General features: G+C 52.4%; 2 protein-coding genes across 2 annotated transcripts; one reads left to right on the forward strand and one right to left on the reverse strand.

Annotated features, from left to right (window-relative positions):
• Positions 1 to 221: 221 nt before the first annotated feature.
• PCNA (proliferating cell nuclear antigen) lies at positions 222 to 3,846 on the reverse strand. Its single transcript, XM_054650641.2, has 6 exons — positions 3,147 to 3,846; positions 2,236 to 2,333; positions 1,751 to 1,818; positions 1,208 to 1,402; positions 817 to 940; positions 222 to 726 (listed from the first exon to the last, which is right to left on the reverse strand). Exons 1-6 carry the CDS (start codon positions 3,365 to 3,367, stop codon positions 644 to 646), a joined length of 789 nt encoding a protein of 262 aa, XP_054506616.1. The 5' UTR covers positions 3,368 to 3,846; the 3' UTR covers positions 222 to 643.
• Positions 3,847 to 3,990: 144 nt separating this feature from the next.
• Positions 3,991 to 26,302, forward strand: CDS2 (CDP-diacylglycerol synthase 2). The gene is made up of 13 exons (XM_054650553.2): positions 3,991 to 4,148; positions 10,740 to 10,882; positions 11,617 to 11,713; positions 12,262 to 12,359; positions 12,613 to 12,752; positions 13,961 to 14,019; positions 14,929 to 15,011; positions 15,770 to 15,857; positions 17,719 to 17,787; positions 18,676 to 18,828; positions 20,198 to 20,317; positions 21,041 to 21,144; positions 21,833 to 26,302. Exons 1-13 carry the CDS (start codon positions 4,086 to 4,088, stop codon positions 21,960 to 21,962), a joined length of 1,347 nt encoding a protein of 448 aa, XP_054506528.1. The 5' UTR covers positions 3,991 to 4,085; the 3' UTR covers positions 21,963 to 26,302.
• The last annotated feature ends 31 nt before the right edge of the window (positions 26,303 to 26,333 follow it).

The raw sequence follows: 26,333 nt of genomic DNA on the forward strand, positions 1-26,333 counted from the left end.
ATGTGCTGAAAATCGGGCAGAGCTTGGGAAAAGCCTTTATAGGATCGTGAATTCCAGCAGCACGGACCCCTGTCCCCAAGGGCCACATCCAGGGAACGGACCAGCACCTCTCCCACACTGAGTGACCAGAGCTGAACTCTGGGCCTTGACAAGGGAGTCAGGGCACATCACAACAGCTTCAAAAGGATCGATTCACCCACCCACATTTAAACACGACAAACTCCAGGAAATTATATTTTTTATTTTCATTTTCCAAATTTCAATCAGAATATCAGCTTCAAAAATAAATGAAGTAAGGTCACATAAACTCGTGGGATAACAAAACAGCAACCCTAAGCTACAGCTCCACAGGGGAAACTCCAGGATACATCTTGACCCATTAAATATTGCCCCTCTTCTCCAACGGCAGCTGAAAGGAGTAGAAAATTTCACCTTCAACAGCATCCAAGAGATTGTTGGGAGTACAGGAACAGACTAGAAAAACTCAGCTTTCCTATTTCCAATGGTACCAGGATAGCAAAACAGAGAGTTGAAAAATATTTACAAATATATCTACAAGACACGGCTACAGTGCTCCCAGGATGCTCCAAGGCTCTGGAATTGCTCCTCCAGGCAGGAGCAGATGCCCCCAGTCCTGCTCCAGTTAAGAGCCATCCTGCTGGTCCTCGATCTTGGGGGCCAGGTAGTACTTGAGGTGTCCCATGTCAGCGATCTTGTACTCCACAACTGAGGAGAGAGTGAAGAAAGGTGTTCAGAGGCTTCTACAGCAAACCCAGCCTCAAGAGCCTCAAGCTGCAGTTCTGCTCAGGCACTCACCCAGAGGAACATCTGCAGACATGCTGAGTGTCACCGTGGGGGACAGGGGGGTGGCTTTGGTGAAGAAGTTGAGGTACCTCAGGGCGAAGGTCAGCTGCACGGGCTCGTTCATCTCTATTGTGACCTGGTGAGCAGGAGAGGATTGCAGAGAAGAACACAGAGCCCTGGCACAGCTCAGCCACAGCCACCAGGGCTGCTCCCACCTGCCCAGCTCTGCTGCAGCTCCCAGGGTAACCCTCGAGGGACCCCGTAACCCACAGGGAGCTGTCCCTGCTCACTGCAGGGTGGCACTCAGTGACCTCCAGAAAGGCCCTTCCCAACCCCAGTTCCAACCCCCAGGGCACAGAATCGGCCCTGCAGGTGAGCCCTGAGCCCTGCATGCCCCACTCACAGCCTCCTCCTCCTTGTCCACGTTGCTGGTCTGGGACAGTTTGATGTTGCCGTTGCCCAGCTCGCCGTTGGCGGAGAACTTGACGCCGTCCTTGGCGCAGGAGATGACGACGGCGTCGCCGATGTGGCTCAGGTCCCGGCAGATGCGCGCGAACTCGGCCGAGGGCATCTTCACCACGCAGCTGTACTCCTGCTCCTGGGGACAGGCACAGCTGGCAGGGCTGGGAGCACCCAGGGACACCCACAGGGACAGCCTGGCAGGGCTGGGAGCACCCAGGGACACCCACAGGGACAGCCTGGCAGAGCTGGGCACACCCAGGGACACCCACAGGGACAGCCTGGCAGGGCAGGGAACACCCAGGGACAGCCTGGCAGGGCAGGGAACACCCAGGGACACCCACAGGGACACCCTGCCAGGGCTGGGCACTCCCAGGGACACCCAGGCAGCCCCAGGGCTGTCCAGCTCCCAAGACCGTTGTGTTCCAGGATATGATATGAAGCCAGTTCCACACCAGTGCCACCAGTCACCCAAGCTGCTACTTACTGGGATTCCCAGCTGCTCCACATCGAGATCCATCAGCTTCATCTCGTAATCAGAAACCTTCTCCTGGTCTGGGGAAGCAAAGCTCAGTGACTCCAAATGGCAGAGTGACAAATGTCAGCAGGACTGCTGCCACTGCCCACTCCCTCCAGGTACAACCATCTCAATAAGGGCAGTAAGATTTCCCTCTGTGCCCTTAGGGCTGGAACTCTGGGAATGCCCTAAAAGCCTTTTACAGGCTTGAAGGATACAGCCAAACCTATCTGTGTGCAGCCTGAAAGGGCCTTCCTCTCACAAAAAGGAAATATTTATAATATTTAGTATTTTATAACTTGATCAAGGTTCAGTCTCCAGACTGTTCCAAGAGTCAGGTGTCCCCTCCCATTCCTGCAGGGCCCACTGCCATTTCCCTCCCTCCTGCATCCCTGTGGCTCCTGAAGCTGCCTGAACACACCCCAGTAACAAAGGATTTCCCAAATGCCACTCACTGGGTGCTTCGAACACCAGGGCCAGGGTGTCGGCGTTGTCCTCGGCCCGCAGGGTGATGATGTCCTCGTTCCCTGCACACTTCAGGATCTTGGACATGCTGCAGGGGACAAAGGGAGGTCACTCACGGGGCTGGGAGCTGAGAGCAGGAGGGGATGGGATATCACAGTGACCAGGGAAAGGGGGTGTATGGGGAGACCCCCCAGCCTCTCTGGCTGATCTCTTCCAGTGCTTGGTCACCCACAAAGTTCCTCCACATACACGAAGTGGAACCTCCCGTGATCAGCTCCTGCCTGTTCCTCCTGTCCCATGGCTGGATCCATCCTGACTCCTCTCATGGATATTTATACACAGGGATGATTTCCCTCTCTCAGCAGTCTCCTCAGCCTTTCCTCATAATGGACACGCTCCAGGCCCCTCATCTTTGTCCCGCTGCGGGAGCCCCGTGTCTCTGCTCTGCTGCACAGCCCAGAGCTGGGCACAGCACTCCAGAAGCGCCTCACGGGGCTGACCAGCGGGGCAGGAAGCACCACCTGCCCAGGGTTCCGCGGGTCCTTTCCAGACAGCGGCAGAGTTTAAAGCTGTCACTGTCACTGCCTCCCCACCCGGGGCCATGGCGGCCAGCGCTGCCTTTTCCCGCCACTTGGCGCCGGCAGTGACGTCACGGCCGCGACGCGCCCCGCGCGCGCCGCGAAAAACGGCGCGAGAGCCGTGAGGGGAATGCGGGGGGAGTGAGAAAGAGAAGGAGTGAGGGAGCTCCGAGCGCCCCCGGGACCCCCTCACACCTCCGGAGGGCCCCTCGCCCCCACATCTCCCCTCACACCCTTTCCCCCGCAGCCCTGCGCGCCACAGCCCGCCGGGCCTGCTCGGCCGCCCCATGGCAGCGCTCCAGGAGAGCCCGCCGCCGGCTGACCTGGACAGGTTGACGCCCATGGCGATGTTGCGGTCGCAGCGGTAGGTGTCGAAGCCCTCCGATCGCAGTGTGAGCTGCACCAGCGAGACGTGCGAGGAGTCCATGCTCTGCAGGCTGATGCCGCCCGAGCCCAGGTCCCAGCAGGCCTCGGTGATGAGATCCTTGAGGGCCTCCAGCACTCGCTTGAGCACCGAGCCCTGCACCAGCCGCGCCTCGAACATCTTGGCAGCACCAGCGGGAGCGGCACGGACGGAGCCGAAAACGGAACAACTGAAATATAGCGAGGCGGCCCGCCAAGCCCCTTTTATCAACTCTGCCGCTCCGCCCACCGCCGCGCAGCAGCCAATCACCAGCGCCGCTCTCCTCCTTTAGCCCAACCCCCTCCTAGCTCACATACAGCGCCCCGCCGCGCTCCGGCCAATCACAGCTCTGCTGTTCCCTTTAGCCCCGCCCGTTCGCGCGGCGGGAGCCAATCACCGCGCGGGTTACAGAGGCCCGTGTCCTGCCTCGCTGCGCAGCGATGGCGGCAGGGCCCGTTCCCTGCAGCGCCGCCGGTGTCGCACACGGGGCCTGGCCGTACGGACGGCTCGGTGGCGCGCCTCTCCTCGGGCATCGTGTGCTGACCGAAAAGCGGCCATAACACAAACCCGCTTGTCCCTAAAGAAAACCCCTCACGCTTCTCCCAGCGCCCGGGGACCTTCCCGCGCCACACATCATGGCGCCCCTCTCCATCCGGGTACACCTGGGCGCCGCCATACCTCACCCCAAAGCCCCGCCCCTCGCCAATCCCACGCCTCCCATTGGCCGCCGGCGCCGCGGGCACGCCTGGGCGCGGCCGCCCCCCCTCGCGCTCCGGCCCCGCCCCTCCGGCCCATTGGTGGGCGGCGGTTTTGCCGGTGCGGTGTCGCCCCCTGGCGGCGGCGGCGCGGCGGGTCCGGCATGAGCGAGGCGCGGCTGCGGCCCGGGCGCGGCCCCGGCGGGGCCCGAGACCCCCAGGACAAGGTAGGGAGCGGCCCCGGGGGGGCCTCAGGGCACGGGGGGCACCGGGAGAACCGGGAAGCACCGGCGGGAGCGGGGACTGCACGCCCTGCGCACTGCAGCGTCCCGGCGGCCCGCAGTGAGGCCGCTGCGAGGGCCCCGCGCTCGGGGAGCTCGGCCCAGGCTCGGGGTATTCGGTCCGGGGGAGCAGATCCCGCCCCCGGGGCTGCGAGAGGAGCGGCCCGGGGTGAGGAGGGCTGGGCGTGGAGCGGGTTTGGGCAGGGCTCCGGTGGGGACAGCGCGGTGCTGCCAGGCCGGGCCCGGGGCATGAACGGCGGGGGTAAAACCTGCCCTAAATCATCCCCAGGGAATAACAGGGGTCCAAACCTGCCTTAGGACCCCCTGAATCATCCCCAGGGAGTGGTGGAGGGTTAAACACCTGCTTAGGACCCCCTAAATCATCCCTAGGGAATGACAGGGAGGTTACACACCTGCCCTTAGGGACCCCCTAAATCATCCCTAGGGAATGACAGGGAGGTTACAAACCTGCCCTTAGGGAAGGGTTTGGTGCCTTCTAAATCGTCCCTAAGAAATAACAGGGGTGTTCCAAACCTGCCCTTAAGGAAGGGTTTGGGATCTCCTAAATCATCCCCAGGGAATGACAGAGGGGGTTACAAACCTCCCCTTAGGGAAGAGTTTGGGATCCCCTAAATCATCCCTAAGGAAAAGCAGGGAGATTCTAAACCTGCCTTTAGGGAAGAGTTTGGGACATCCTAAATAATCCCTAGGGAATGGCAGGGGGTCCAAACCTGCCTTGGGACCCCACAAATCATCCCCAGGGAATGATGGGGGGGGGGGGTTCCAAACCTTAGGAAACCTCAGGGAAGGGTTTGGGACCTCCTCAATCATTCCTAAGGAATGATGGGGGGGTTCCAAAGCTTCCCTTAGGGAAGGGTTTGGGATCTCCTAAATCATTCCCAGGGAATGACAGGGGGGTTCTAAACTTTAGGAAACCTTTAGGGAAGGGTTTGGGATCTCCTAAATCATCCCCAGGCAATGACAGGAGGGTTCTAATCCCCTCAGGTTCCCTCAGGGAAGGGTTTGGCACCTCCTAAGCCACCCCCAGGGGATTTCCTGCTTTAATGAGGGCTGGCACTGCCTTTCTGCAAAGGGAAAAGTTTGGTTTTCAGGCAGGAGAGGCACAGGGAGCAGACCTGGCCCTGTGTCCCTGTGCCCTCCCTCCAGGCAGCCCTGCGTGCTCAGGGTTGCTCTGTGACTCATCTGTCACCTTTGTCACCTCACGGGAGGAGCGCAGGGTCAGGGGAGCTTTGCAAACAGCGTTTGCAGGCTGGCAGGGAGCAGCAGCTCTGCCTTCAGTGCCCTTGGTTTGGGACAGGTCTGTCAGCCCCCAGCAGCAGCAAATCGATGTTTTCTGCATTAGTGCACGGAGGGTGCAGCTCTGAGCAGCATGAAATCATCAGGCAGGGCACTTCTGCAATTCTAATGCAATTTTAATGTGATTTTAGTGCCAGTTAAACACCTGCTGGGGGCTGTACGGGCAGGTTTGAGGGAACTTCGTGGTGCTGATGTGGTCTGGGACAGAAGTGCTGGCAATTGTCACCCTGGGGTGGCTCCATCTGTGCACAGGGTGAGACCTTGAGCTCTGTTCATCCCAGCTGGAATTTGCTGTGCAGCAGAAAACCTTCAGGGAGTTTGATATTCCATGTTTGTGTGCTGGCATGGGGAGGATTGGCAGGGCTGGTGCACAACAAACGGGCTGGGCTGAGCTGGGGCTGGGTTCAGGTGTCCCTAAAGGAGCTCACAGGACAATGCTGTGATGCTAAAGAGGTCACAGGACAATCCTGTGTCCCTAAAGAGGACAATGCTGTGTCCCTAAAGGAGCTCACAGGACAATGCTGTGTCCCTAAAGGAGCTCACAGGACAATCCTGTGTCCCTAAAGAGCTCACAGGACAATCCTGTGTTCCTAAAGGAGCTCAGAGGACAATTCTGTGTCCATAAAGGAGCTCACAGGGACAATTCTGTGTCCATAAAGGAGCTCAGAGGACAATCCTGTGTCCCTAAAGGAGCTCACAGGACAATCCTGTGTCCCTAAAGGAGCTCACAGGACAATCCTGTGTCCATAAAGGAGCTCACAGGACAATCCTGTGTCCCTAAAGAGGTCACAGGACAATCCTGTGTCCATAAAGGAGCTCAAAAGACAATCCTGTGTCCATAAAGGAGCTCACAGGACAATTCTGTGTCCATAAAGAGCTCACAGGACAATCCTGTGTCCTAAAGGAGCTCACAGGACAATCCTGTGTCCCTAAAGAGCTCACAGGACAATCCTGTGTCCCTAAAGAGCTCACAGGACAATCCTGTGTCCCTAAAGAGCTCACAGGGACAATCCTGTGTCCCTAAAGGTCACAGGGACAATCCTGTGTCCCTAAAGAGGTCACAGGACAATCCTGTGTCCTAAAGGAGCTCACAGGACAATCCTGTGTCCCTAAAGAGCTCACAGGACAATCCTGTGTCCATAAAGGAGCTCAAAAGACAATGCTGTGTCCCTAAAGGAGCTCACAGGACAATTCTGTGTCCATAAAGAGCTCACAGGACAATCCTGTGTCCTAAAGGAGCTCACAGGACAATCCTGTGTCCCTAAAGGTCACAGGGACAATTCTGTGTCCCTAAAGAGGTCACAGGGCAATCCTGTGTCCCTAAAGAGCTCACAGGGACAATCCTGTGTCCCTGAAGAGCTCACAGGACAATCCAGTTCTCTCCATCCCCTGTTTCCACATGCTCTGAGCCTTCTGAAGGGCTGCTCTGCTCTTTCCTTCCAGCTGCTGGCCTGGGGTGGCCTTCCTGGAGAGAGGGAACCTCCCCGTTGTGCTGCTCCTCGCAAAAACCCAAAATGAGTCGCAGGAGGGGGAAACGAGGCAGTGAAATGTGTGCAGGCAGCAGGAGCAGCTCCTCTGGGGGGCTGGATGTGATGTTCTGGCATGGAAACAGCAGAGAATTCCCCAAAATTGTCAAATGCAGCAGAGGATTCCCCAAAACTGCCAGAATTCCCCAAAATTGTCAAATGCAGCAGAGAATTCCCCAAAACTGCCAGAATTCCCCAAAATTGTCAAATGCAGCAGAGAATTCCCCAAAACTGCCAGAATTCCCCAAAATTGTCAAATGCAGCAGAGAATTTCCCACATTGTCAAATGCAGCAGAGAATTCCCCAAAACTGCCAGAATTCCCCAAAATTGTCAAATGCAGCAGAGACAGAATTTCCCAAAACTGCCAGAATTCCCCAAAATTGTCAAATGCAACAGAGAATTCCCCAAATTGTCAAATGCAGCAGAGAATTTCCCAAAATTTCCAAGTGCGGCTGCAGGGAGGTTTCCTGTCCCTCAGCCCTTGGTATGAGGTAAAATGAAGGGTTTTTTCTTCATTATGAGGAAAAATGAGGATTTTTTTTCTTCATTATGAGAAAAATGAGGGGTTTTTTCCTCATTATGAGGGAAAATGAGGAGTTTTTTCTTCGCTATGAGGAAAAATGAGGGTTTTTTTCCACACTATGAGGAAAAATGAGTTTTTCTTTTTTTTCCTCGTTATGTTTTGGAAAAATCTGTGTGAGCTCCTTGGGAGCTGAGGGTCAGAAGGCAGCGGCCTTGGCGAGCTGCAGCCTCTCAGTCTTGTCCTTCTGAGGACAGAAATAACCTTTTCCTGCAGGAAGCTCTGGGCTGAGCTGTTTGCTCTCCCCAGGAGCAGCAGATGGAAATGTCTGTGCAGGCTCCAGCTCCACCTCCCTGGGCCCTCCTGATCCCGTGGTTCTGCCCAGAAACGCCCCCAGAACCACAGAAACCTCCCCAGAACATCCCCAGCTCTGGGAGATGCCCTGGAGGTTAAAGAGGGGAGAGGAATGGAGCAATTTCCCCAATGTAAATTAAGAATTAAAGCCCTTTGTGGAAAATATTGGGGTTTTCGTTATAGAGGTTAAAAAGGGGAGAGGAATGGAGCAGTTTCCCCAATGTAAATCAGAATTTAAAGCCCTTTGTGTAAAACATTGAGGTTTTCATGACAGGTTAAAGAGGGGACAGGAATGGGGCAGTTTCCCCAATATAAATTAAGAATTAAAACCCTTGGTGGAAAATATTGGGGTTTTTGTTATAGAGGTTAAAGAGGGGACAGGAATAGGGCAGTTTCCCCCAGGTAAATAAGGAATTAAAGCCCCCTCTGGAAAACATTGGGATTTTCATTACTGAGGCTAAAGAGGTTGAAGAGGGGAGAGGAATGGGGCAGTTTCTTCCATGTAAATTAAGAATTAAAGCCCTTGGTGGAAAATATTGGGGTTTTCATTACAGAGGTTAAAGAGGGGACAGGAATGGAGCAGTTTCCCCCATGTAAATTAAGAATTAAAACCCTTGGTGGAAAACATTGGGGTTTTCGTTATAGAGGTTAAAGAGGGGAGAGGAATGGGGCAGTTTCCCCCAGGTAAATAAGGAATTAAAGCCCCCTCTGGGAAACATTGATGTTTTCATGACTGAGGTTAAAGAGGGGACAGGAATGGGGCAGTTTCCCCCATGTAAATTAAGAATTAAAACCCTTGGTGGAAAACGTTGAGGTTTTCATGACAGGTTAAAGAGGGGAGAGGAATGGAGCAATTTCCCCAATCTAAATTAAGAATTAAAGCCCTTTGTGGAAAGCATTGGGGTTTTCATTACTGAGGTTGAAGAGGGGAGAGGAATGGGGCAGTTTCCCCCATGTAAATTAAGAATTAAAGCCCTTTGTGGAAAGCATTGGGGTTTTCATGGCAGAGGCTGCAGGGTCTGTGTTAATTAAGGTAATTGCATTGCTTTGATCCTGCAGGGGTGAGAGCAGAGGTGCACTTGGTCCCTCCTGTTCCAGCTGTCAGCTCTGCTGCCTGGAAAAGCAGCCCCATTGCCCTTTGCATCATTTATCTTGTAACATTTTCTGCCACAGCTTTTGGTTAAAACAGCGCCTGGCTCCAAGGCAAGTGCCCAAAAAATGGCATTTTTGGGGCTGATTTCGTGTGCCAGCCCTGGGTGCTGAGCTGGGATCCGTGCTGGGCAGGGGATTTTTGGCAGGGAGAGGGAGCAGGCTGGTTTCCATGGCAGCTGGGATCGGGGATGTTTGTGTGACAGAACCCATCTGAGCGTGAGCAGCAATGTCTCCCCACCCTCTGGAGGGAGGGGAGTTGTTAAAGAGAGCTCAGACAAAGTCGATTTTCTGTGTATCTTTCTTGCAGGATGGGGAAATATCTGTTGACAAACGTTGCTCAGAGCTGTTGGTTTCGTGGATAGGAAAAAGGAAAAGTGAGCAGGAATCTGGATTTTTCACAGGAGAGGCAGCCCTGGCAGAGATTTGGGGTTTTGCTCTTTCTCCCCATCATGCCTTGTGCAGAAATCAGGGAATTGGGATAAATCCCCACCCTGATTCTATTCCTGCATTCCTTTTCCCAGTATTCTGGAGCTCTGCTCATCCCTGGCAATCACCCCTGCCATCCCCCAGGTATTTTTAGTTTCCTCCACCTGACAGAGCCTCCCTGTCCTTGTGTGATTTCAGAGCCTGGCCTGCAGCCACTGACACATCTCAGCTCTATTAAATTAATTAATTATTCCGGGGGGAATAATCACCTTTTCCTGCTTGCAGGGAGGGAGCAGCTCCCGCCTTGCAGAGCTGCAGCAGCCCCAGCTGCACCCAGCCCGTTGGGTTTGGTTGTTTTGGAGCTCTGCAGACAATGAGCCCTCCTGCCCTGCAGCCTCGTTGTTTGCAGAGCTGCCAGCGTTTGTCAGCTCTGCTGTTCCTGCAGGCTGAGTCACTTCTCAGGGGTTTGAGAGGCCACGGGCTCTGCCTTGCTGGAGGCTCCCCAGGGAGAGGCTTTTCCTTCCTTCCCTCCCTTCCAGGAGCAGGATGGAGCTGAAATCAGGGGCAAACCGTGGAGCTCTGGGCTTGGCTCTGGGTCAGGGGGAAAAGTGGCCCAGGACTGCCCTAAATCCCCTCCCCAGCCCTGGCACAGCTGCCCCTGCTGGGTTTTCCCAGCCCCAAGCACAGGAGTTGGTGTGTGCAGCAGGGCAGGTGTCCCTCTGCAGCCCCAGGGGATGCCTGGGCCAGGGTGATAAGCCATCCTCTTCCTCCTCAGCTGCCTGGGGATCAGCTCAGGGTTATTTTTAGTGTCCTCAAGCAGCCAGTGCTTCCCAAGTCTGTCTGCAAGCCTGGAGCCTGCCCACTTGGAGACCTTTCTGCTGCTAATTTGGGCAGTGCTGCATTCCCTGAGAGCTGCCTGGGGATTGGGACCTTGTCAGGATTCCTGCTAACAAGGCCTGGAGCACTTGGAGATGGTCATTAGTGAACCTGGAGGCATCTGTGGCTGTGCAGGGCCTGTTCTGTGCCTGCTCTGAGGCTGAGGAACAGCTCAGGATGTTTCTCATGTGTTACCCCCAGGATATTTCCTTCTCCTCCCCCTGTGGTGCAGAGGCAGGGTGGCTGCTGAGGGTTGGGCAGCCCAGAGTGGCTGCTGAGGGTTGGGGCAGCCCAGAGTGGCTGCTGAGGGTTGGGGCAGCCCAGAGTGGCTGCTGAGGGTGCTTGGCTCTCTGTGTGTGCTGCAGGAGTCAGAGTCTGAGAACAGGCTGGATGGAGAGACAGCGTCAGACAGCGAGAGCAAGTCTGAGTTCGGGGGATCCTCCCCAGTGCCCACCTCAGATGACACCCCAGAGGTGCTGAACAGGGCCCTCTCCAACCTGTCCTCGAGGTAAAAACACTTCCTGGGTGTCTGTCTGTCCTGTCCATCCATCCATCCATCCATCCATCCATCCCTATCCATCCATCCATCCATCCATCCCTGTCCATCCCTGTCCATCCATCCCTGTCCATCCATCCCTGTCCATCCATCCCTGTCCATCCTGTCCATCCTGTCCATCCCTGTCCATCCATCCCTGTCCATCCATCCCTGTCCATCCTGTCCATCCATCCCTGTCCATCCTGTCCATCCCTCCTGTCCATCACTGCCTGAGCAGGGCCCTGTCCATCCCTGTCCATCCATCCCTGTCCATCCCTGTCCATCCTGTCCATCCCTCCTGTCCATCACTGCCTGAGCAGGGCCCTCTCCATCCTCCTGAGGTTTCCCAGCAGGGAGGCAGTGAGGGTCCCACAGCCAGGGGCCATCTCCTGGTGCAGAGCCGTGTGGGGAGGGGGAATGGTTCCCATTTCATGGGAATTCACCCTGCAGCTGGTCCAAGGGCTGGGGAAGCTGCAGAGAGGAGCAGGGGCTGCCCTGGCCCACCTCAGTGCCCTAGGGGTGCTCAGCTCTGCAGCCAGTGAGGCTGAGCTGCAGCCAGGCTCTATCAGCACATCGAGCTCTCTGTGCAGCACTGAGAGGAAATCTGGGGTTTGCAGGGCTGGCTTTCCTTCCTGTGCACACAGAGTTTGTTGGGCTGCTTTGCTCTGCCTTGCCTTCCTCTGATGTTTTCCTTCTCTCTGGCCCAGATGGAAGAACTGGTGGGTGAGAGGGATCCTGACGCTGGCCATGATCACCTTCTTCTTCATCATCATCTACCTGGGCCCCATGGTCCTGATGACAATAGTGAGTGCTGCAGGGACGTGTCCTGGCCTTCCCTGCAGCAGGGGCAGCCTGGGGGCAGCTCCAGCCTCGTGGCCACAGACCCTGGGTTCCTCTGCCACGGGGGAAACCTGGGGGGAACCTGCTGGTCAGGGCTTGGAACTCACACAAGGGGGTCTGCAGAGGGGAGGGGAGGGAGAAACAGCATCCCAGAGGGACTGGGAGGGAGAAACAGCATCCCAGGGGGGACTGGGAGGGAGAAACAGCATCCCAGAGGGACTGGGAGGGAGAAACAGCATCCCAGGAGGGACTGGGAGGGAGAAACAGCATCCCAGGGGGGACTGGGAGGGAGAAACAGCATCCCAGGAGGGACTGGGAGGGAAAAACTCCACCCAGAGTTTGCCAGGTGGGCCTGGGAGCCTTCTGCAGGGCTGGTGGAGCTGCTGAGGAGCTGGGGCTGTGCAGGTGCCAGGGGAGCTGGGGCTGTGCAGGTGCCAGGGGCTCTGTTCCTGGCTCCTGGAGGGCACAGGTGTTGCCCCAGGGGTTCCATGCCTGCTGTCCTTGCTGTGCAGGTGATGTGTGTGCAGATCAAATGCTTCCATGAGATCATCACCATCGGCTACAACGTCTACCACTCCTACGACCTGCCCTGGTTCAGGACACTCAGCTGGTGAGTGAGGGAGGGCACCCACCTGGGCACCCACCTGGGCACCCACCTGGGCACTCATTGGGGCACCCACCTGGGCACCCACCTGGGCACTCATTGGGGCACCCACCTGGGCTCTCAGCTGGCCAGGCAGTTCCAGCTGTGTGTGAATTATTTCCCCCAGCTGTGTGTAAATTAAATTATTTCCCCCAGCTGTGTGTAAATTAAATTATTCTCCCCAGCTGTGTGTAAATTAAATTATTTCTCCCCCTCCCAGGTATTTCCTGCTGTGTGTGAATTATTTCTTCTACGGGGAGACAGTGACTGATTATTTCTTCACGCTGGTGCAGAGGGAGGAGCCGCTGAGGATCCTCAGCAAATACCATCGCTTCATCTCCTTCGCCCTCTACCTCACAGGTGGGCACGCCTGGGCACACCTGGGCACGCCTGGGTGGGCTGGGCACGCCTGGGCACACCTGGGCATGCCTGGGCTGGCACCTGAGCACACCTGGGCACGCCTGGGCACACCTGGGCTGGCACCTGAGCACACCTGGGCACGTCTGGGCACACCTGGGTGGGCTGGGCACACCTGGGCACACCTGGGCATGCCTGGGCTGGCACCTGAGCACACCTGGGCACGCCTGGGCACGTCTGGGCACACCTGGGTGGGCTGGGCACACCTGGGCACACCTGGGCACGCCTGGGCTGGCACCTGGGCACACCTGAGCACACCTGGGCCGGGCTGGGGGGAAAATCTGCCCACAGTGCAGGAAATCTCTGCTCCCCAGGCATGCTGGAAGTTACAAATCTTTCTGTAATAGTGGGAAATCTTTATAATGAGGGGAAAACCCTAAAATCTTCATATCTTCTTTATGTATTTAGTATGTATATGTATATAGATACTAAATATATAAAGAATTATGTATAGTTATATATATTTATGTATAATATTTATTTATATATTTATTATATATTTATATATAAATATATAAAGAATTATGTATAGTTGTTATTTTTATTTAAATATAAATAATAATTTACTTAAAGATACATCTAAAATTACATTTAGATGTAATTTTAAGATTACAAGATTAAAAGATACATTTAAAATTACATATAAAAAATAGAATAATATATATTTATATATAATATATATTTATAGGTTTTTATTTTTATTTAAATATAAAATAATATTTTACTTAAATATATGTTTCATATTTCAAAAATTAAAAAATATTTATTTTTATTTTATTTTTATTTAAATATAAAATACCTATTTAAATATATATTTTAAAAAATATAGGTGTATATTATATTGACTTATATATTCATTTAAATATAAAATAATATTTTATTTAAACATATATTTTATTTAAAATATATATTATATATAAATATTTATAGTATGTACTTATTAATTTATTTAAATATAAAATAACATTTTACTTGAATATATATTTTTATTTTAAAAACCCATAATAAAATATATAAAAATGAGCTCCAATGCAGTGTTATTTTATTCCCCAGCAGCTGTGCAGGGTGGTGGCCCACAGGCTGTGTCCTGCAGGGCAGAGGTGCTGCCCAGCAGCACTTTGGGCTCTGACTGTGCCCCTGTCTCTCCCCAGGGTTCTGCATGTTCGTGCTGAGCCTGGTGAAGAAGCATTACCGCCTGCAGTTCTACATGGTGAGCTCCAGATTCAGGGCCTGCAGGGGAACCCAGCCCTGCTGGGGCTGGAATTCGGGTTTTGGTGGGGTTAAATGCAGGGTCTGGTGGGGTTAAAATTCAGGTTTTACTGGGGTTAAATGCAGGGTCTGATGGGGTTAAAATTCAGGTGTTACTGGGGTTAAATTCAGGGTCTGATGAGGTTAAAGTTCAGGGCCTGGTGAGGTTAAAATTCATGGTTTGGTGAGGTTAACTTCAGGACCTGCTGAGGCTGAATTTGGGGTTTAGTGAGGCTGAATTTGGGGTTTAGTGAGGCTGAATTTGGGGTTTGCTGAGGCTGAATTTGGGGTTTGGTGAGGTTGAATTTGGCGTCTGCTGAGGCTGAATTTGGGGTCTGGTGAGGCTGAATTTGGGGTTTGGTGAGGCTGAATTTGGGGTTTGGTGAGGCTGAATTTGGGGTTTAGTGAGGCTGAATTTGGGGTTTGGTGAGGCTGAATTTGGGGTTTGGTGAGGTTGAATTTGGGGTTTGGTGAGGCTGAATTTGGGGTTTGGTGAGGCTGAATTTGGGGTTTAGTGAGGCTGAATTTGGGGTCTGCTGAGGCTGAATTTGGGGTTTGGTGAGGCTGAATTTGGGGTCTGCTGAGGCTGAATTTAGGGTCTGGTGAGGCTGAATTTGGGCTTTGGTGAGGTTGAATTTGGGGTCTGGTGAGGCTGAATTTGGGGTTTGGTGAGGCTGAATTTGGGGTTCAATGGGGCAGTCAAACCCAACCTTCCTGCTCAGATCTTCCTCCAGCACTGAGATGTTCTTGGGGGATCCCAGGCCAGAATAACTCAGCACAAGGGGTCCTGTCCTGTTTCTCTGGCTAATTACCAAACCACAGGTAATTAATGAATTCCTGGGCTCTGTGAGGGTGCTCTCCTCTCTTGCAGTTTGGCTGGACCCATGTGACGTTGCTGATCGTGGTCACCCAGTCCCACCTCATCATCCACAACCTGTTTGAAGGCATGATCTGGTGAGTTTGCCCTGGTTTGGGTTGTGCAGCCTGAAAAATCTGGGTTTTCATAGAATCCCTCGGTATATAGCCAATAAATAGTAATTATTAACTATGTATTAATAATCAATAAATTAATAAATAAGAAATTAATTAAATTAATTTGGTAATATAAACATTAATAAAATTAAATAATTAATTATATAATGAATGTGTTGATTTATTAATAATTCTTATCAACAATTATTAATTATATTTATTATATATTTAATTATTTTATACTAAATTTTAATTAATTAAAAGAATAAATAATAATAGAAACAATGTAAATAATTGCTTTTTATTAATTAGCTTATTGACAAATTAATTATTGAGTTAAATAAATCTTTTTACTCTAGCCCTAATAAATTTAATCTGTTTTTTGATCGATACAGTTTTTTGATCTGTTAACTTTTATTACACAATGCCACTATTACTTCTAACACCAATCACATTTTTCTCTACATATTCTTATCACAATGCATCTTTCACAATTCTAATTCTCTAAAACACTCAATCTTTTTGCAAAACTACATTTTAAAACTTATCAAAGCTTACTCCTGGTTCAATCTCTCTCTCAACCACGTCATCTCTATTCTAGAACTCCAATCAGTACTTCACTTAAAAATACAGAATAAATACTTGAATTTCGTGTTTATTTTAAATTTTACTGATTGTTATGAATTCTTGAAACCACTGAGAATAACGAGGGGCTCTGTGCAAACCCTGCTGGCCCCCAGGTTCATTGTGCCCATCTCCTGTGTGATCTGCAACGACATCATGGCCTACATGTTCGGCTTCTTCTTCGGCCGCACGCCGCTCATCAAGGTTTGGGGCAGAAATGGGGATTGGGGGGAAGGAATGGGGATTTGGGGGAAGAAATGGGGATTGGGGGCAGAAATGGGGATTGGGGGGCAGAAATGGGGATTGGGGGCAGAAATGGGGAATGGGGGGCAGAAATGGGGATTGGGGGAAGAAATGGGGATTGGGGGGGCAGAAATGGGGATTGGGGGGCAGAAATGGGGATTGGGGGGGAAGAAATGGGGATTGGGGTGGGCAGAAATGGGGATTGGGGGGAAGAAATGGGGATTGGGGGCAGAAATGGGGATTGGGGGGCAGAGACGGGGATTGGGGGGGCAGAAATGGGGATTGGGGGGTCAGAAATGGGGATTGGGGGCAGAAATGGGGATTTGGGGGCAGAAATGGGGATTGGGGGGAAGAAATGGGGATTGGGGGGGCAGAAATGGGGATTGGGGGGGCAGAAATGGGGATTTGGGGGGAAGAAATGGGGATTGGGGGAGGCAGAGATGGGGATTGGGGGGGCAGAAATGGGGATTGGGGGGGCAGAAATGGGGATTGGGGGCAGAAATGGGGATTGGGGGGGCAGAAATGGGGATTGGGGGCAGAAATGGGGATTGGGGGCAGAAATGGGGATTGGGGGGTAGAGATGGGGATTGGGGGGGCAGAAATGGGGATTGGGGGGGCAGAAATGGGGATTGGGGGCAGAAATGGGGATTGGGGGCAGAAATGGGGATTGGGGGGTAGAGATGGGGATTGGGGGGGCAGAAATGGGGATTGGGGGCAGAAATGGGGATTTGGGGGAAGAAACGGGGATTTGGAGGCAGAAATGGGGATTGGGGGCAGAAATGGGGATTGGGGGGGCAGAAATGGGGATTGGGGGCAGAAATGGGGATTGGGGGCAGAAATGGGGATTGGGGGGTAGAGATGGGGATTGGGGGGGCAGAAATGGGGATTGGGGGGTAGAGATGGGGATTGGGGGGGCAGAAATGGGGATTGGGGGGGCAGAAATGGGGATTGGGGGCAGAAATGGGGATTGGGGGCAGAAATGGGGATTGGGGGGCAGAAATGGGGATTTGGGGCAGAGATGGGGATTGGGGTCAGAAATGGGGATTGGGGGGCAGAAATGGGGATTGGGGGGCAGAAATGGGGATTTGGGGCAGAGATGGGGATTGGGGGGCAGAAATGGGGATTGGGGGAAGAAACAGGGATTTGGAGGCAGAAATGGGGATTGGGGGCAGAAATGGGGATTTGGGCTCCTTGCGGCTCCCCCAGCTCTGCTCTGGGGCCTCTGTGGGGCTGAAGCAAGTCTCCAAATTCAACCTGCATCCCACTCTTTGAGGCTGAAATTTAATTTAATTTAATTTATCTTAATTTAATTTAATTTTGTTGAATTTTATTGAATTTTATTTAATGTAATTGAATTTTATTGAATTTAATTTAATGGAATTTAATTTCAATTCAATAAAATTCAATTCAATAAAATTCAATTCAATTCAATAAAATCCAATTCAATAAAATTCAATTCAATTTATTTTATTTTACTGAATTTTATTTACTTCAATTGAATTTAATTGATTTTTATAATTATTTTTTAGTGGGAATAAGCAGGGTTTTACTGTTATGGGATTTTATTTTCATGGGAACTTACTCAAATAACTTAGCTAGAGCAGTAATGCCTGAACTGTGTTTTACAACAGAGTTTTACCTTTTTTTAATACATTTTTACCTGTGTGTGCCATCCAACCATGGCTGAGCCATTTCACACTGAGGTGTTGGGGTCACCTTCTGACCAAACTCCTTTGTGTGGCCTCAGCAGCTCACAGGTGAGGAAGTATCAATCATTTGAATGTTTTTCAATGTATTTTTATTTCTCTGCTCTCTCTGGCAGCTCTCCCCAAAGAAGACCTGGGAGGGTTTTATTGGAGGATTTTTCTCCACTGTTCTCTTTGGGTTGCTGGTGAGTGCCCATGGTGGAGCTTCCTCCACTGTAGCTTTCCCTTCTTAGGGTGTTCTGTTAAAAATCACTCAGGCTGGAGGCTCTGTCAGCTGTTTCACCTTTGTTGTGCTGCCAGGTTTGAATCTCTGAGCTCTCTCACAGCTTCTCAGAGCTTCCTGGGACAGCTCTGTCTCTCTGTCCAGGGGATATGTGATTACCACAATTAATCTCCTTAATGAACCCGGGAGAGCCTGTGGCAGTCACATTTTCTGGAAGAATCCCTCTGCCCAGGATTTCTCTCCTGGGAAGCTGAGAAGCCTCAGAGCAAAAGGAAAGCAATAATTTCCTCATTGCTTCTCCTGTGGTTGCTGCTTTGGTTGGAGGCTGTTTATCCAACAGGTGATTGTTCATTGGTTTCATGGGAATTATTTTGATTTATTGGCCAATCAGGGTCAAGCTGTGTGGAGGCTCTGGAAAGAGTCAGAGTTTTCATTCTTATCACAGAATAATGGGGTTGGAAGGGACCTCTGAGATCATCCAGTCCAGCCTGTGCCCCAACACCTCAGGCAGACTCTAGCACCCAGTGCCATGTCCCGTGGTGTTTTAAACACACCCAGAGATGGTGATTGCACCACCTCCCTGGGAAGAGCATTCCAGGGCTTTATTATTCTTTTTAGCCTTCTCTAAGTATCCTTTCTCTGTTCTTTAGTACAGTTTAGTATAGCATTCTTTATACAACATAGTAACATAAAATAATGAATCAGCCTGCAGAGAACATGGAGTCAGATCCATCGTTCCCACAAATACAAGAAGAGCTCTTCCCTCTCCCTCCCCTCCTTGAACAGCCTTTCTTTGCCCTGACAAACCCCTGAGGAAACCACAATTGTGCTTTTCCCTCTTTCCCTGGAGCTGTCCTACGTGATGTCGGGGTACCGCTGCTTCACCTGCCCCGTGGAGTTCAACAACGACACCAACAGCTTCACCGTGGACTGCGAGCCCTCCGAGCTCTTCCAGCTGCAGGAGTACAACATCCCCGGGCTGCTGCACTCCCTGCTGGGCTGGGTAGGGCTCCTCTGCTCCCCGCCTCTGCCTGGGGCTGGGAGCACCCAGGGAGGGGCAGGGCCGAGCTCTGGGGGGGTCACAGCAAAGGGGAGGGCGGCCGCATTTGGAGATCCCAGAGCAATGATCCCAAATCTGCTGGGACGGGAGCCCAGTGCCAGAGATCCCAGAGCAATGATCCCAAATCTGCTGGGACGGGAGCCCAGTGCCAGAGATCCCAGAGCAATGATCCCAGAGGAATGATCCCAAATCTGCTGGGATGGGAGCCCAGTGCCAGAGATCCCAGAGCAATGATCCCAGAGGAATGATCCCAGAGCAATGATCCCAAATCTGCTGGGACGGGAGCCCAGTGCCAGAGATCCCAGAGCTATGATCCTAAATCTGCTGGGATGGGAGCCCAGTGCCAGAGATCCCAGAGCAATGATCCCAAAGGAATGATCCCAGATCTGCTGGGACAGGAGCCCAGTGCCAGAGATCCCAGAGCAATGATCCCCAATCTGCTGGGATGGGAACCCAGTGCCAGAGATCCCAGAGCAATGATCCCAAATCTGCTGGGATGGGAACCCAGTGCCAGAGATCCCAGAGCAATGATCCCAGAGCAATGATCCCAAATCTGCTGGGATGGGAGCCCAGTGCCAGAGATCCCAGAGCAATGATCCCAAATCTGCTGGGACGGGAGCCCAGTGCCAGAGATCCCAGAGCAATGATCCCAAATCTGCTGGGACGGGAGCCCAGTGCCAGAGATCCCAGAGCAATGATCCCAGATATGCTGGGATGGGAGCCCAGTGCCAGAGATCCCAGAGGAATGATCCCAGAGCTATGATCCTAAATCTGCTGGGATGGGAGCCCAGTGCCAGAGATCCCAGAGCAATGATCCCAAAGGAATGATCCCCAATCTGCTGGGATGGGAGCCCAATGCCAGAGATCCCAGAGCCATGACCCCAAAGGAATGATCCCAGATATGCTGGGACAGAAGCCCAGTGCCAGAGATCCCAGAGCAATGATCCCAAAGGAATGATCCCCAATCTGCTGGGACATGAACCCAGTTCCAGAGATCCCAGAGCAATGATCCCCAATCTGCTGGGACATGAGCCCACCTGAAAGCGCCCTGAGCTCCAGCCTGGGAGGAGGGAGCAGGGCAGGCACTGCAGGGGCAGGGATCAGGGCAGGCAGTGCAGGGGCAGGGAGCAGGGCAGGGAGCAGGGCAGGCACTGCAGGGTCAGGGAGCAGGGCAGGCTCTGAAGGTGCAGGGAGCAGGGCAGGCTCTGAAGGTGCAGGGATCAGGGCAGGCTGTGAAGGTGCAGGGAGCAGGGCAGGCTCTGAAGGTGCTCTGTGTGTTTTTTTGTGTGTTTGTTTGTGTGTTTGTGAGCAGAGGACCGTGAGGATGTACCCATTCCAGATCCACAGCATCGCCCTGTCCACCTTCGCCTCCCTCATCGGGCCCTTCGGAGGCTTCTTCGCCAGCGGCTTCAAGAGGGCCTTCAAAATCAAGGTGAGCATGGAGGGTTTGGGGAGGTCACTGAGGTTTTGGGGAGGCCCTGGAGGTTTTGGGGAGGTCACTGGGGTTTTGGGGGGGGTCCTGGAGGTTTTGGGGAGTCCCTGGAGGTCTTGGGGAGGTCCTGGAGGTTTTGGGGGGGTCCTGGAGGTTTTGGGGAGGTCACTGAGGTTTGGGGGAGGTCCTGGAGGTTTTGGGGAGGTCACTGGGGTTTTGGGGAGGTGACACAAAGTGGGTGCTGCTCCTCAAGGCAATCCCAGAGCTCCAGGGAAGGGAGGTTTGCTCAGACACAGATAAAATGCTGGAGCAGGATTTGGTTTTTTGACCAAAAGGGAAGAGACCTTGAGGTTGTAACTGTGATATTCCAAACCCTGCTGTGGTGCAGGTGGGGGAAGGAAGACCCAGGCAGGAAATTTTGCAATCTGAGGTTTCCCTTGGTGCCTTGCAGGCTGGTTTCACATACAAGCAGCCTGTGCTCAGTTGGGATGCCTTGAAAGGCAGGGCAGGGTGGCAGCAGACAAACATTTTAAACATTTGCCTTCCCTGGCCTTTGAGCTGAGCCCCGCTGCCCCTCAGGCTCCAGCAGCTCCACAAAGGAGAAACTTCCAGAAGCAGGGAGACATTGAACCAAATTTCCTTGGTGTGGCTCTGGAACTGGGGCAGGGCTGAGTGGGGTGTGTGGGGACACCAGGGCTCAGTGCCACCCCTCTGCCCTGGCAGGACTTTGCCAACACCATCCCAGGCCACGGGGGCATCATGGATCGCTTCGACTGCCAGTACCTGATGGCCACCTTTGTCAACGTCTACATTGCCAGCTTCATCAGGTAACAGGGCCATTGTGTGCCTCAGGAAGGCTGGCCCAGCTCTCTGTTCTTTTGTTTTATTAGAAACCCATTGTGTTTATAGGCAGCTGGGACACACACACACCTCACTGGTCTGTGCTTAAAGCACTAAAACCTGGCAGGGTTTCCTTGGAGGGCTTTTTCTGCTGTTCTCTTTGGGTTGGGCACTTTGGGTGAGTGCCCATCGTGGGGGTCCCTCCACTGCAGCTCTCCCTTCACAGGGGCCAGTGTTCTGTTTAAAAATGCAGTCAGGTTGGAATTTCTGTCAGATATTTCACCTTTTTTTGCTGCCAGGATTGAATCTGTGTCAGATATTTCACCTTTTCTTGCTGCCCAGGTTTGAATCTCTCAGATATTAAACTTCTCTTGCTGCTCTGAATCTCTATCAGATATTTCACCTTTTCTTGCTGCCCTAAATCTCTATCAGATATTTCACCCTTTCTTGCTGCCCAGGTTTGAGTCTCTGTCAGATATTAAATTTTCCTGCTGCCCTGAATTTCTTTCAGATATTTCACCTTTTTTTGCTCCCAGGTTTGAATCTCTCTCAGAGAAATACCTGAGAGAGATTCAAACCCTGTCAGCAAAAAAAGGCTCCCAGGGGGCTGGAGAGCACAGCAATGAACACTCTGCTGGAATTGCAGCCTTTGCTGACCCTGATTTTGTGTTCCAGGGGCCCCAACCCCAGCAAACTGATCCAGCAGTTCCTGACCCTGAGGCCAGAGCAGCAGCTGCACATCTTCAACACCCTCAAAGCTCACCTGGTGGACAGGGGAGTGCTGGCCAGCCTGGAGGACGCATAGGCAGGAGCTTGGAGCAGGACTGAGAGCACCCAGGCCTCCTCCAGGGAGTTCCCTGGTTTAAGACAATAACAAGGCCTCATTTCACTGTAACTTTTTCTTCCTTTCTTGGTAAATGTTTGCATTTGTGGTTTATTTTATTTTTTTTTTCTAAATAATATATTTATAGAGCTTTGGTTCAAACGAGCAAATGTGGGGTTTGTAGCTGAGGAGGAGGTGAGGGTGGGTGGAGCAGGAGGGTTCAAAGTGCTCTGAGCCTCCTGCTCAGGGGGCAGCTCTGGGACCCTCCTCGTGTGCTGGGGGTGCTGGGGAATCGTCCCAGGGCAGATTCCTGCCTGTGGGAGTCTCCTTGCACAGGGAGAGGATCCTGTGTGAGCTCATTCCCCCTGCAGCTGCTCTCACTGCTGCTCCTGCAGTGCCTCTCACATTCCCTCCCTTCTGTCCTGGCAAATCAGATTTTTGTGGCCACTCCGAGCAGGAGCAGGCCGGGCACAGGGAGTGGCAGCTTCAGATTCCCCCAGAATCCGTGGAAGCAAACGAGATTTAAAGAGCAGTGAAGTTTCATTGAGCAATTCCTGCCAGGTGAGAACACCTGGGTTTGTTTCCCCCATTCAATAACCTTTAGAAACCTTTAATTCAATAACCTTTAGAAACCTTTAATTCAATAACCTTTAGAAACCACACTTCTTCATTTCTCCAAGCTTGGAAAGCCCACACTGGGGTGTTGAAGGAGCCTGGGAGCAGTGTCCAGGCAGTTTCCTTGCTGCAGCTGGGGGTTTTGTGTTCTTTCAGGGATCATGTCTGTTTGTTACTTGAGTTGTAGAAGTCGTGCTGCTGAGTTTACCAAGGTCTGTGTTGCATTTCAGTCTGGGTTCATTTCTCTGCAGGCTTCTGTCCTGCTTTGCTCACTGAATCTTGTCAGAAGTAGTTTGTACTTTATAGCTGCAGGTTTTATGAAGTACCTTCCTTTATTTTGTCATACTTTTTTTATTATTTAAAAACGAGAGAGCCCTAAAGATTGTAAAACTTTCCTTTTATTTTATTTTTTTTTTTGTTACCAGATAGTGAAAATATCCCCACTTACCCCTCGTGCAAACACGAGGGGACTCTGATTTTCCTTCTTTCCATAGTTTGTGCATGGGAGAGAGAAACTTTACCTTGTTTTAGCCCAGGGAACAAGTGACAGGGAGAGCTCATGCAGAAATAAATACATTGGAGTTTTCAAGCAGTTGCTGCCACAAACCTTCAGCCACACATGAGCCCCTGCACCTGCTTGGCATCAGCAGAGAACCAACCACCTGAAAATGCCCCAGGTTCAGAGCTCTTCCCACACTGAGTGTGTGTGAATACACAGCAGAGGTGCAGCCCCTCTCCTGCACTCCTTGGGCTGGGCTCTGCTCCCTGGGCAGGTGTTGGATGCAAAGCACAGGAGGCTCTGCTCAGTTGCTCAATTTCTGCTGCCCTGGGCACTCCAGGACTGGCTTTGGTGTTCATACCCATTTCTCCTGGTTGTGATTTCTCCTGTGCTTGCTCCCTAACAGCTGCAATTAGGTTTTATTTCTTTTCTGTCCATGGAGCAGGTGTTGGTGCAGGCCCCTGACACAGAAACTGCAGAGGATTACAGAGGTGCTCCCACCTTGCCCAGGGCAGTATTTGGGCTGTGTTTAACGTGGGGCAGTGCCAGGGGGGCTGCAGCAGCTGGGGCTGCCTGGTGCTCCTGCCCTTTGCCCGAATGCCCAGGCAGAGGTGCCAGTGTTGATAAATATCCCCAAGCTGTGCTCTGTCCTTAGTGAGAAATCCCCTGGTGGGTTTTTAGTCTCCTGCTCGTCTGCTTTAACCCTTTAGTTCCTCTCCTGCTGTGAGCAGCAGGGCAGAGCTTTGCTGGGGCAGGGCTGTCAGTGCTGCCTGTGGGCACTGGAGGGCAAAGCAGCTCCAGGGAGCAGCTGAGGGAGCAGCAGCAGCAGCTCTGCCTGGGCTGGCCTGCCAGGATGGCCTGGTCAGAAATGAATTCTGTGATGAGAAATGGCCTGGTCAAAAGTGAATTCTGTGATGAGAAATGGCCTGGTCAAAAGTGAATTCTGTGATGAGAAATGGCCTGGTCAGAAATGAATTCTGTGATGAGAAATGGCCTGGTCAAATGTGAATTCTGTGACGAAAAATGTCCTGATCAGAAATGAATTCTGTGATGAGAAATGGCCTGATCAAATGTGAATTCTGTGATGAGAAATGGCCTGATCAAATGTGAATTCTGTGATGAGAAATGGCCTGGTCAAAAGTGAATTCTGTGATGAGAAATGGCCTGGTCAGAAATGAATTCTGTGATGAAAAATGTCCTGATCAGAAATTAATTCCCTGATCAGAAAACGTCCTGATTAAAAATGTCCTGATCAGAAATTAATTCTGCAATGAGAAATGTCCTGATCAGAAATGCCCTGATGAGAAAATTCTCTGATCAGAAATTAATTCCCTGATCAGAAAATGTCCTGATTAGAAAATTCTCTGATTAGAAAATTCTGACTAGAAAATGCCCTGATCAGACATTCCTTGATCAGAAAATTCCCTCATCAGACAATTCCCTGATCAGGCAATACCCTGATTAGAAAATGCCCTGATCAGACATTCAGACATTCCTTGATCAGACATTCCCTGATCAGAAATTCCCTGACCAGTTTTATTCCTGCCCCTCCCTGCAAACCTGGGCTGCTCCTCAGGGGCAGAGCTGCCTGGGGAGGGTTTCCTGTATGGGAAAAGTCCCTTAGGAGCCATTGAAGGGTGGGAACAGTGGAGGCAGGGATGGAGCTGGGGTCTGGGGCTGTCTGCAGGTCCTGCAGCCGAGCTGACAGGGCTGGGGGCTGAGTGGGACCCTGGGTTTGGGATGGAGGGGGGATTCAATCTTGTCCCTCCTCCTTTGCCATGGGCAGGGAACGTCCTGCAGGTGTGAGCTGGGATGGAATTTGGGAAGCATGGAAGCTGCTGGCCTGGCCCTGGCTGTTGCTGCTGCCCAGGGATGTGCAGGAGCCCACAGGGCCCTGGGGACGCTGAACTTGAGGAATGTGGGGACAAAGTGACCCCAGGGGTGGGGTCTGCAGGGCTGGGGCTCAGCCTGGCACAGGAAAAGGTTCGGAGCAGGGAAGGTGCAAAGGTTCAGAGCAGGGCAGGGCAGGGCAGCTGCTGGCAGCTGGGAGGAGGGGACAGGAGCCCCTGTCGAGGTCCCAGGTGTGGAGCCACCAGCCAGGGAGGGGCAGTGCCCGTGGGGATGGCACACTGGGCACCCCCAGGTGTTTATTGGGTTTGGACACGGGTTTGACCCAAGGCTGGGCCAGGCCTGGGGACATCTGGGTGGGAATTTTGCTTTTCCCTGCCTGGTTGTGGCCCAGGTGGGGCTGGCCCTGCTCAGGAAGGCACCAGACCTGGGATCAGCCTGGGTCAAACAGAGTTAGCAGGGTGAAAGAGAATTCCCAGGGTGAAACAGAATTCCCAGGGTTAAACAGAATTCCCAAGGTTAAACAGAGTTAGCAGGGTGAAACAGGATTCCCAGGGTTAAACAGGATTCCCAGGGTTAAACAGAATTCCCAGGGTTAAACAGGATTCCCAGGGTTAAACAGAGTTAGGAGGGTGAAACAGGATTCCCAGGGTGAAACAGAATTACCAGGGTGAAACTGAGTTACCAGGGTGAAACAGGATTCCCAGGGTAAACAGAATTCCTGGAGTTGAACAGAATTCCTGGAGTTGAACAGGATTCCCTGGGTTAAACAGAATTCCTGGAGTTGAACAGGATTCCCTGGGTTAAACAGAATTCCCAGGGTCCAGCAGTGCCCCTGAGCTGAGGAGCAGCTCTCGAGTGGAGCTGAGATCCTGCAGCATCCCCCGGAGCTGGGCTGTGCCATCCCAGTGTCCCCTCCAGGGAATGTCCCCTCCAGGGAGTGTCCCCTCCATGGAGTGTCCCCTCCAGGGAATGTCCCCTCCATGGAGTGTCCCCTCCAGGGAGTGTCCCCTCCAGGGAGTGTCCCCTGTGTCCCCTGTGTGCAGGCAGTGCCCAGGCCCGGCTGGGGGGCCCTGCCCTGTCCCCCTGCCCTGGCTGGGTGCTGGTGGCCCCTCCTGGGGACAGCTCTGTCCCCAAGGCCCCGTGGCAGCCCCGGTGGCAGCTCTGTGCTCCTGTGCAGCCCCTGCTCTCCAGCCCTGGCTGTTCTTTCTCTGTGCTTTGGTTTTGGTTCCAGTTCTAGCTGCACACGTAGAGTTGCCTTCCTTTGACCGAATGTTCGAATGTGAAATATTGTATATTTTAAAGTATTTACCCTATTTATATACTGTATGTTACTGTTAAATAAATATAAATTCCATTACCTGGGGGGACTTTCATTCAGCGCCGTGGGT

The sequence above is a fragment of the Agelaius phoeniceus genome, chromosome 30 (genome assembly GCF_051311805.1).
Source record: "Agelaius phoeniceus isolate bAgePho1 chromosome 30, bAgePho1.hap1, whole genome shotgun sequence".
Classification (NCBI taxonomy): Eukaryota; Metazoa; Chordata; class Aves; order Passeriformes; family Icteridae; genus Agelaius; species Agelaius phoeniceus.

Coding starts and splice junctions, on each gene's coding strand:
- CDS2 (XM_054650553.2), top strand. CDS start 4,086: ATGAGCGAGGCGCGGCTGCGGCCCGGGCGCGGCCCCGGCGGGGCCCGA. Junction 4,149..10,739: donor CCCGAGACCCCCAGGACAAG/GTAGGGAGCGGC, acceptor TGTGTGCTGCAG/GAGTCAGAGTCTGAGAACAG. Junction 10,883..11,616: donor CTCTCCAACCTGTCCTCGAG/GTAAAAACACTT, acceptor TCTCTGGCCCAG/ATGGAAGAACTGGTGGGTGA.
- PCNA (XM_054650641.2), bottom strand. CDS start 3,367: ATGTTCGAGGCGCGGCTGGTGCAGGGCTCGGTGCTCAAGCGAGTGCTG. Junction 2,334..3,146: donor ATGGGCGTCAACCTGTCCAG/GTCAGCCGGCGG, acceptor TGTCCCCTGCAG/CATGTCCAAGATCCTGAAGT. Junction 941..1,207: donor TGGACAAGGAGGAGGAGGCT/GTGAGTGGGGCA, acceptor CCTGCTCACCAG/GTCACAATAGAGATGAACGA.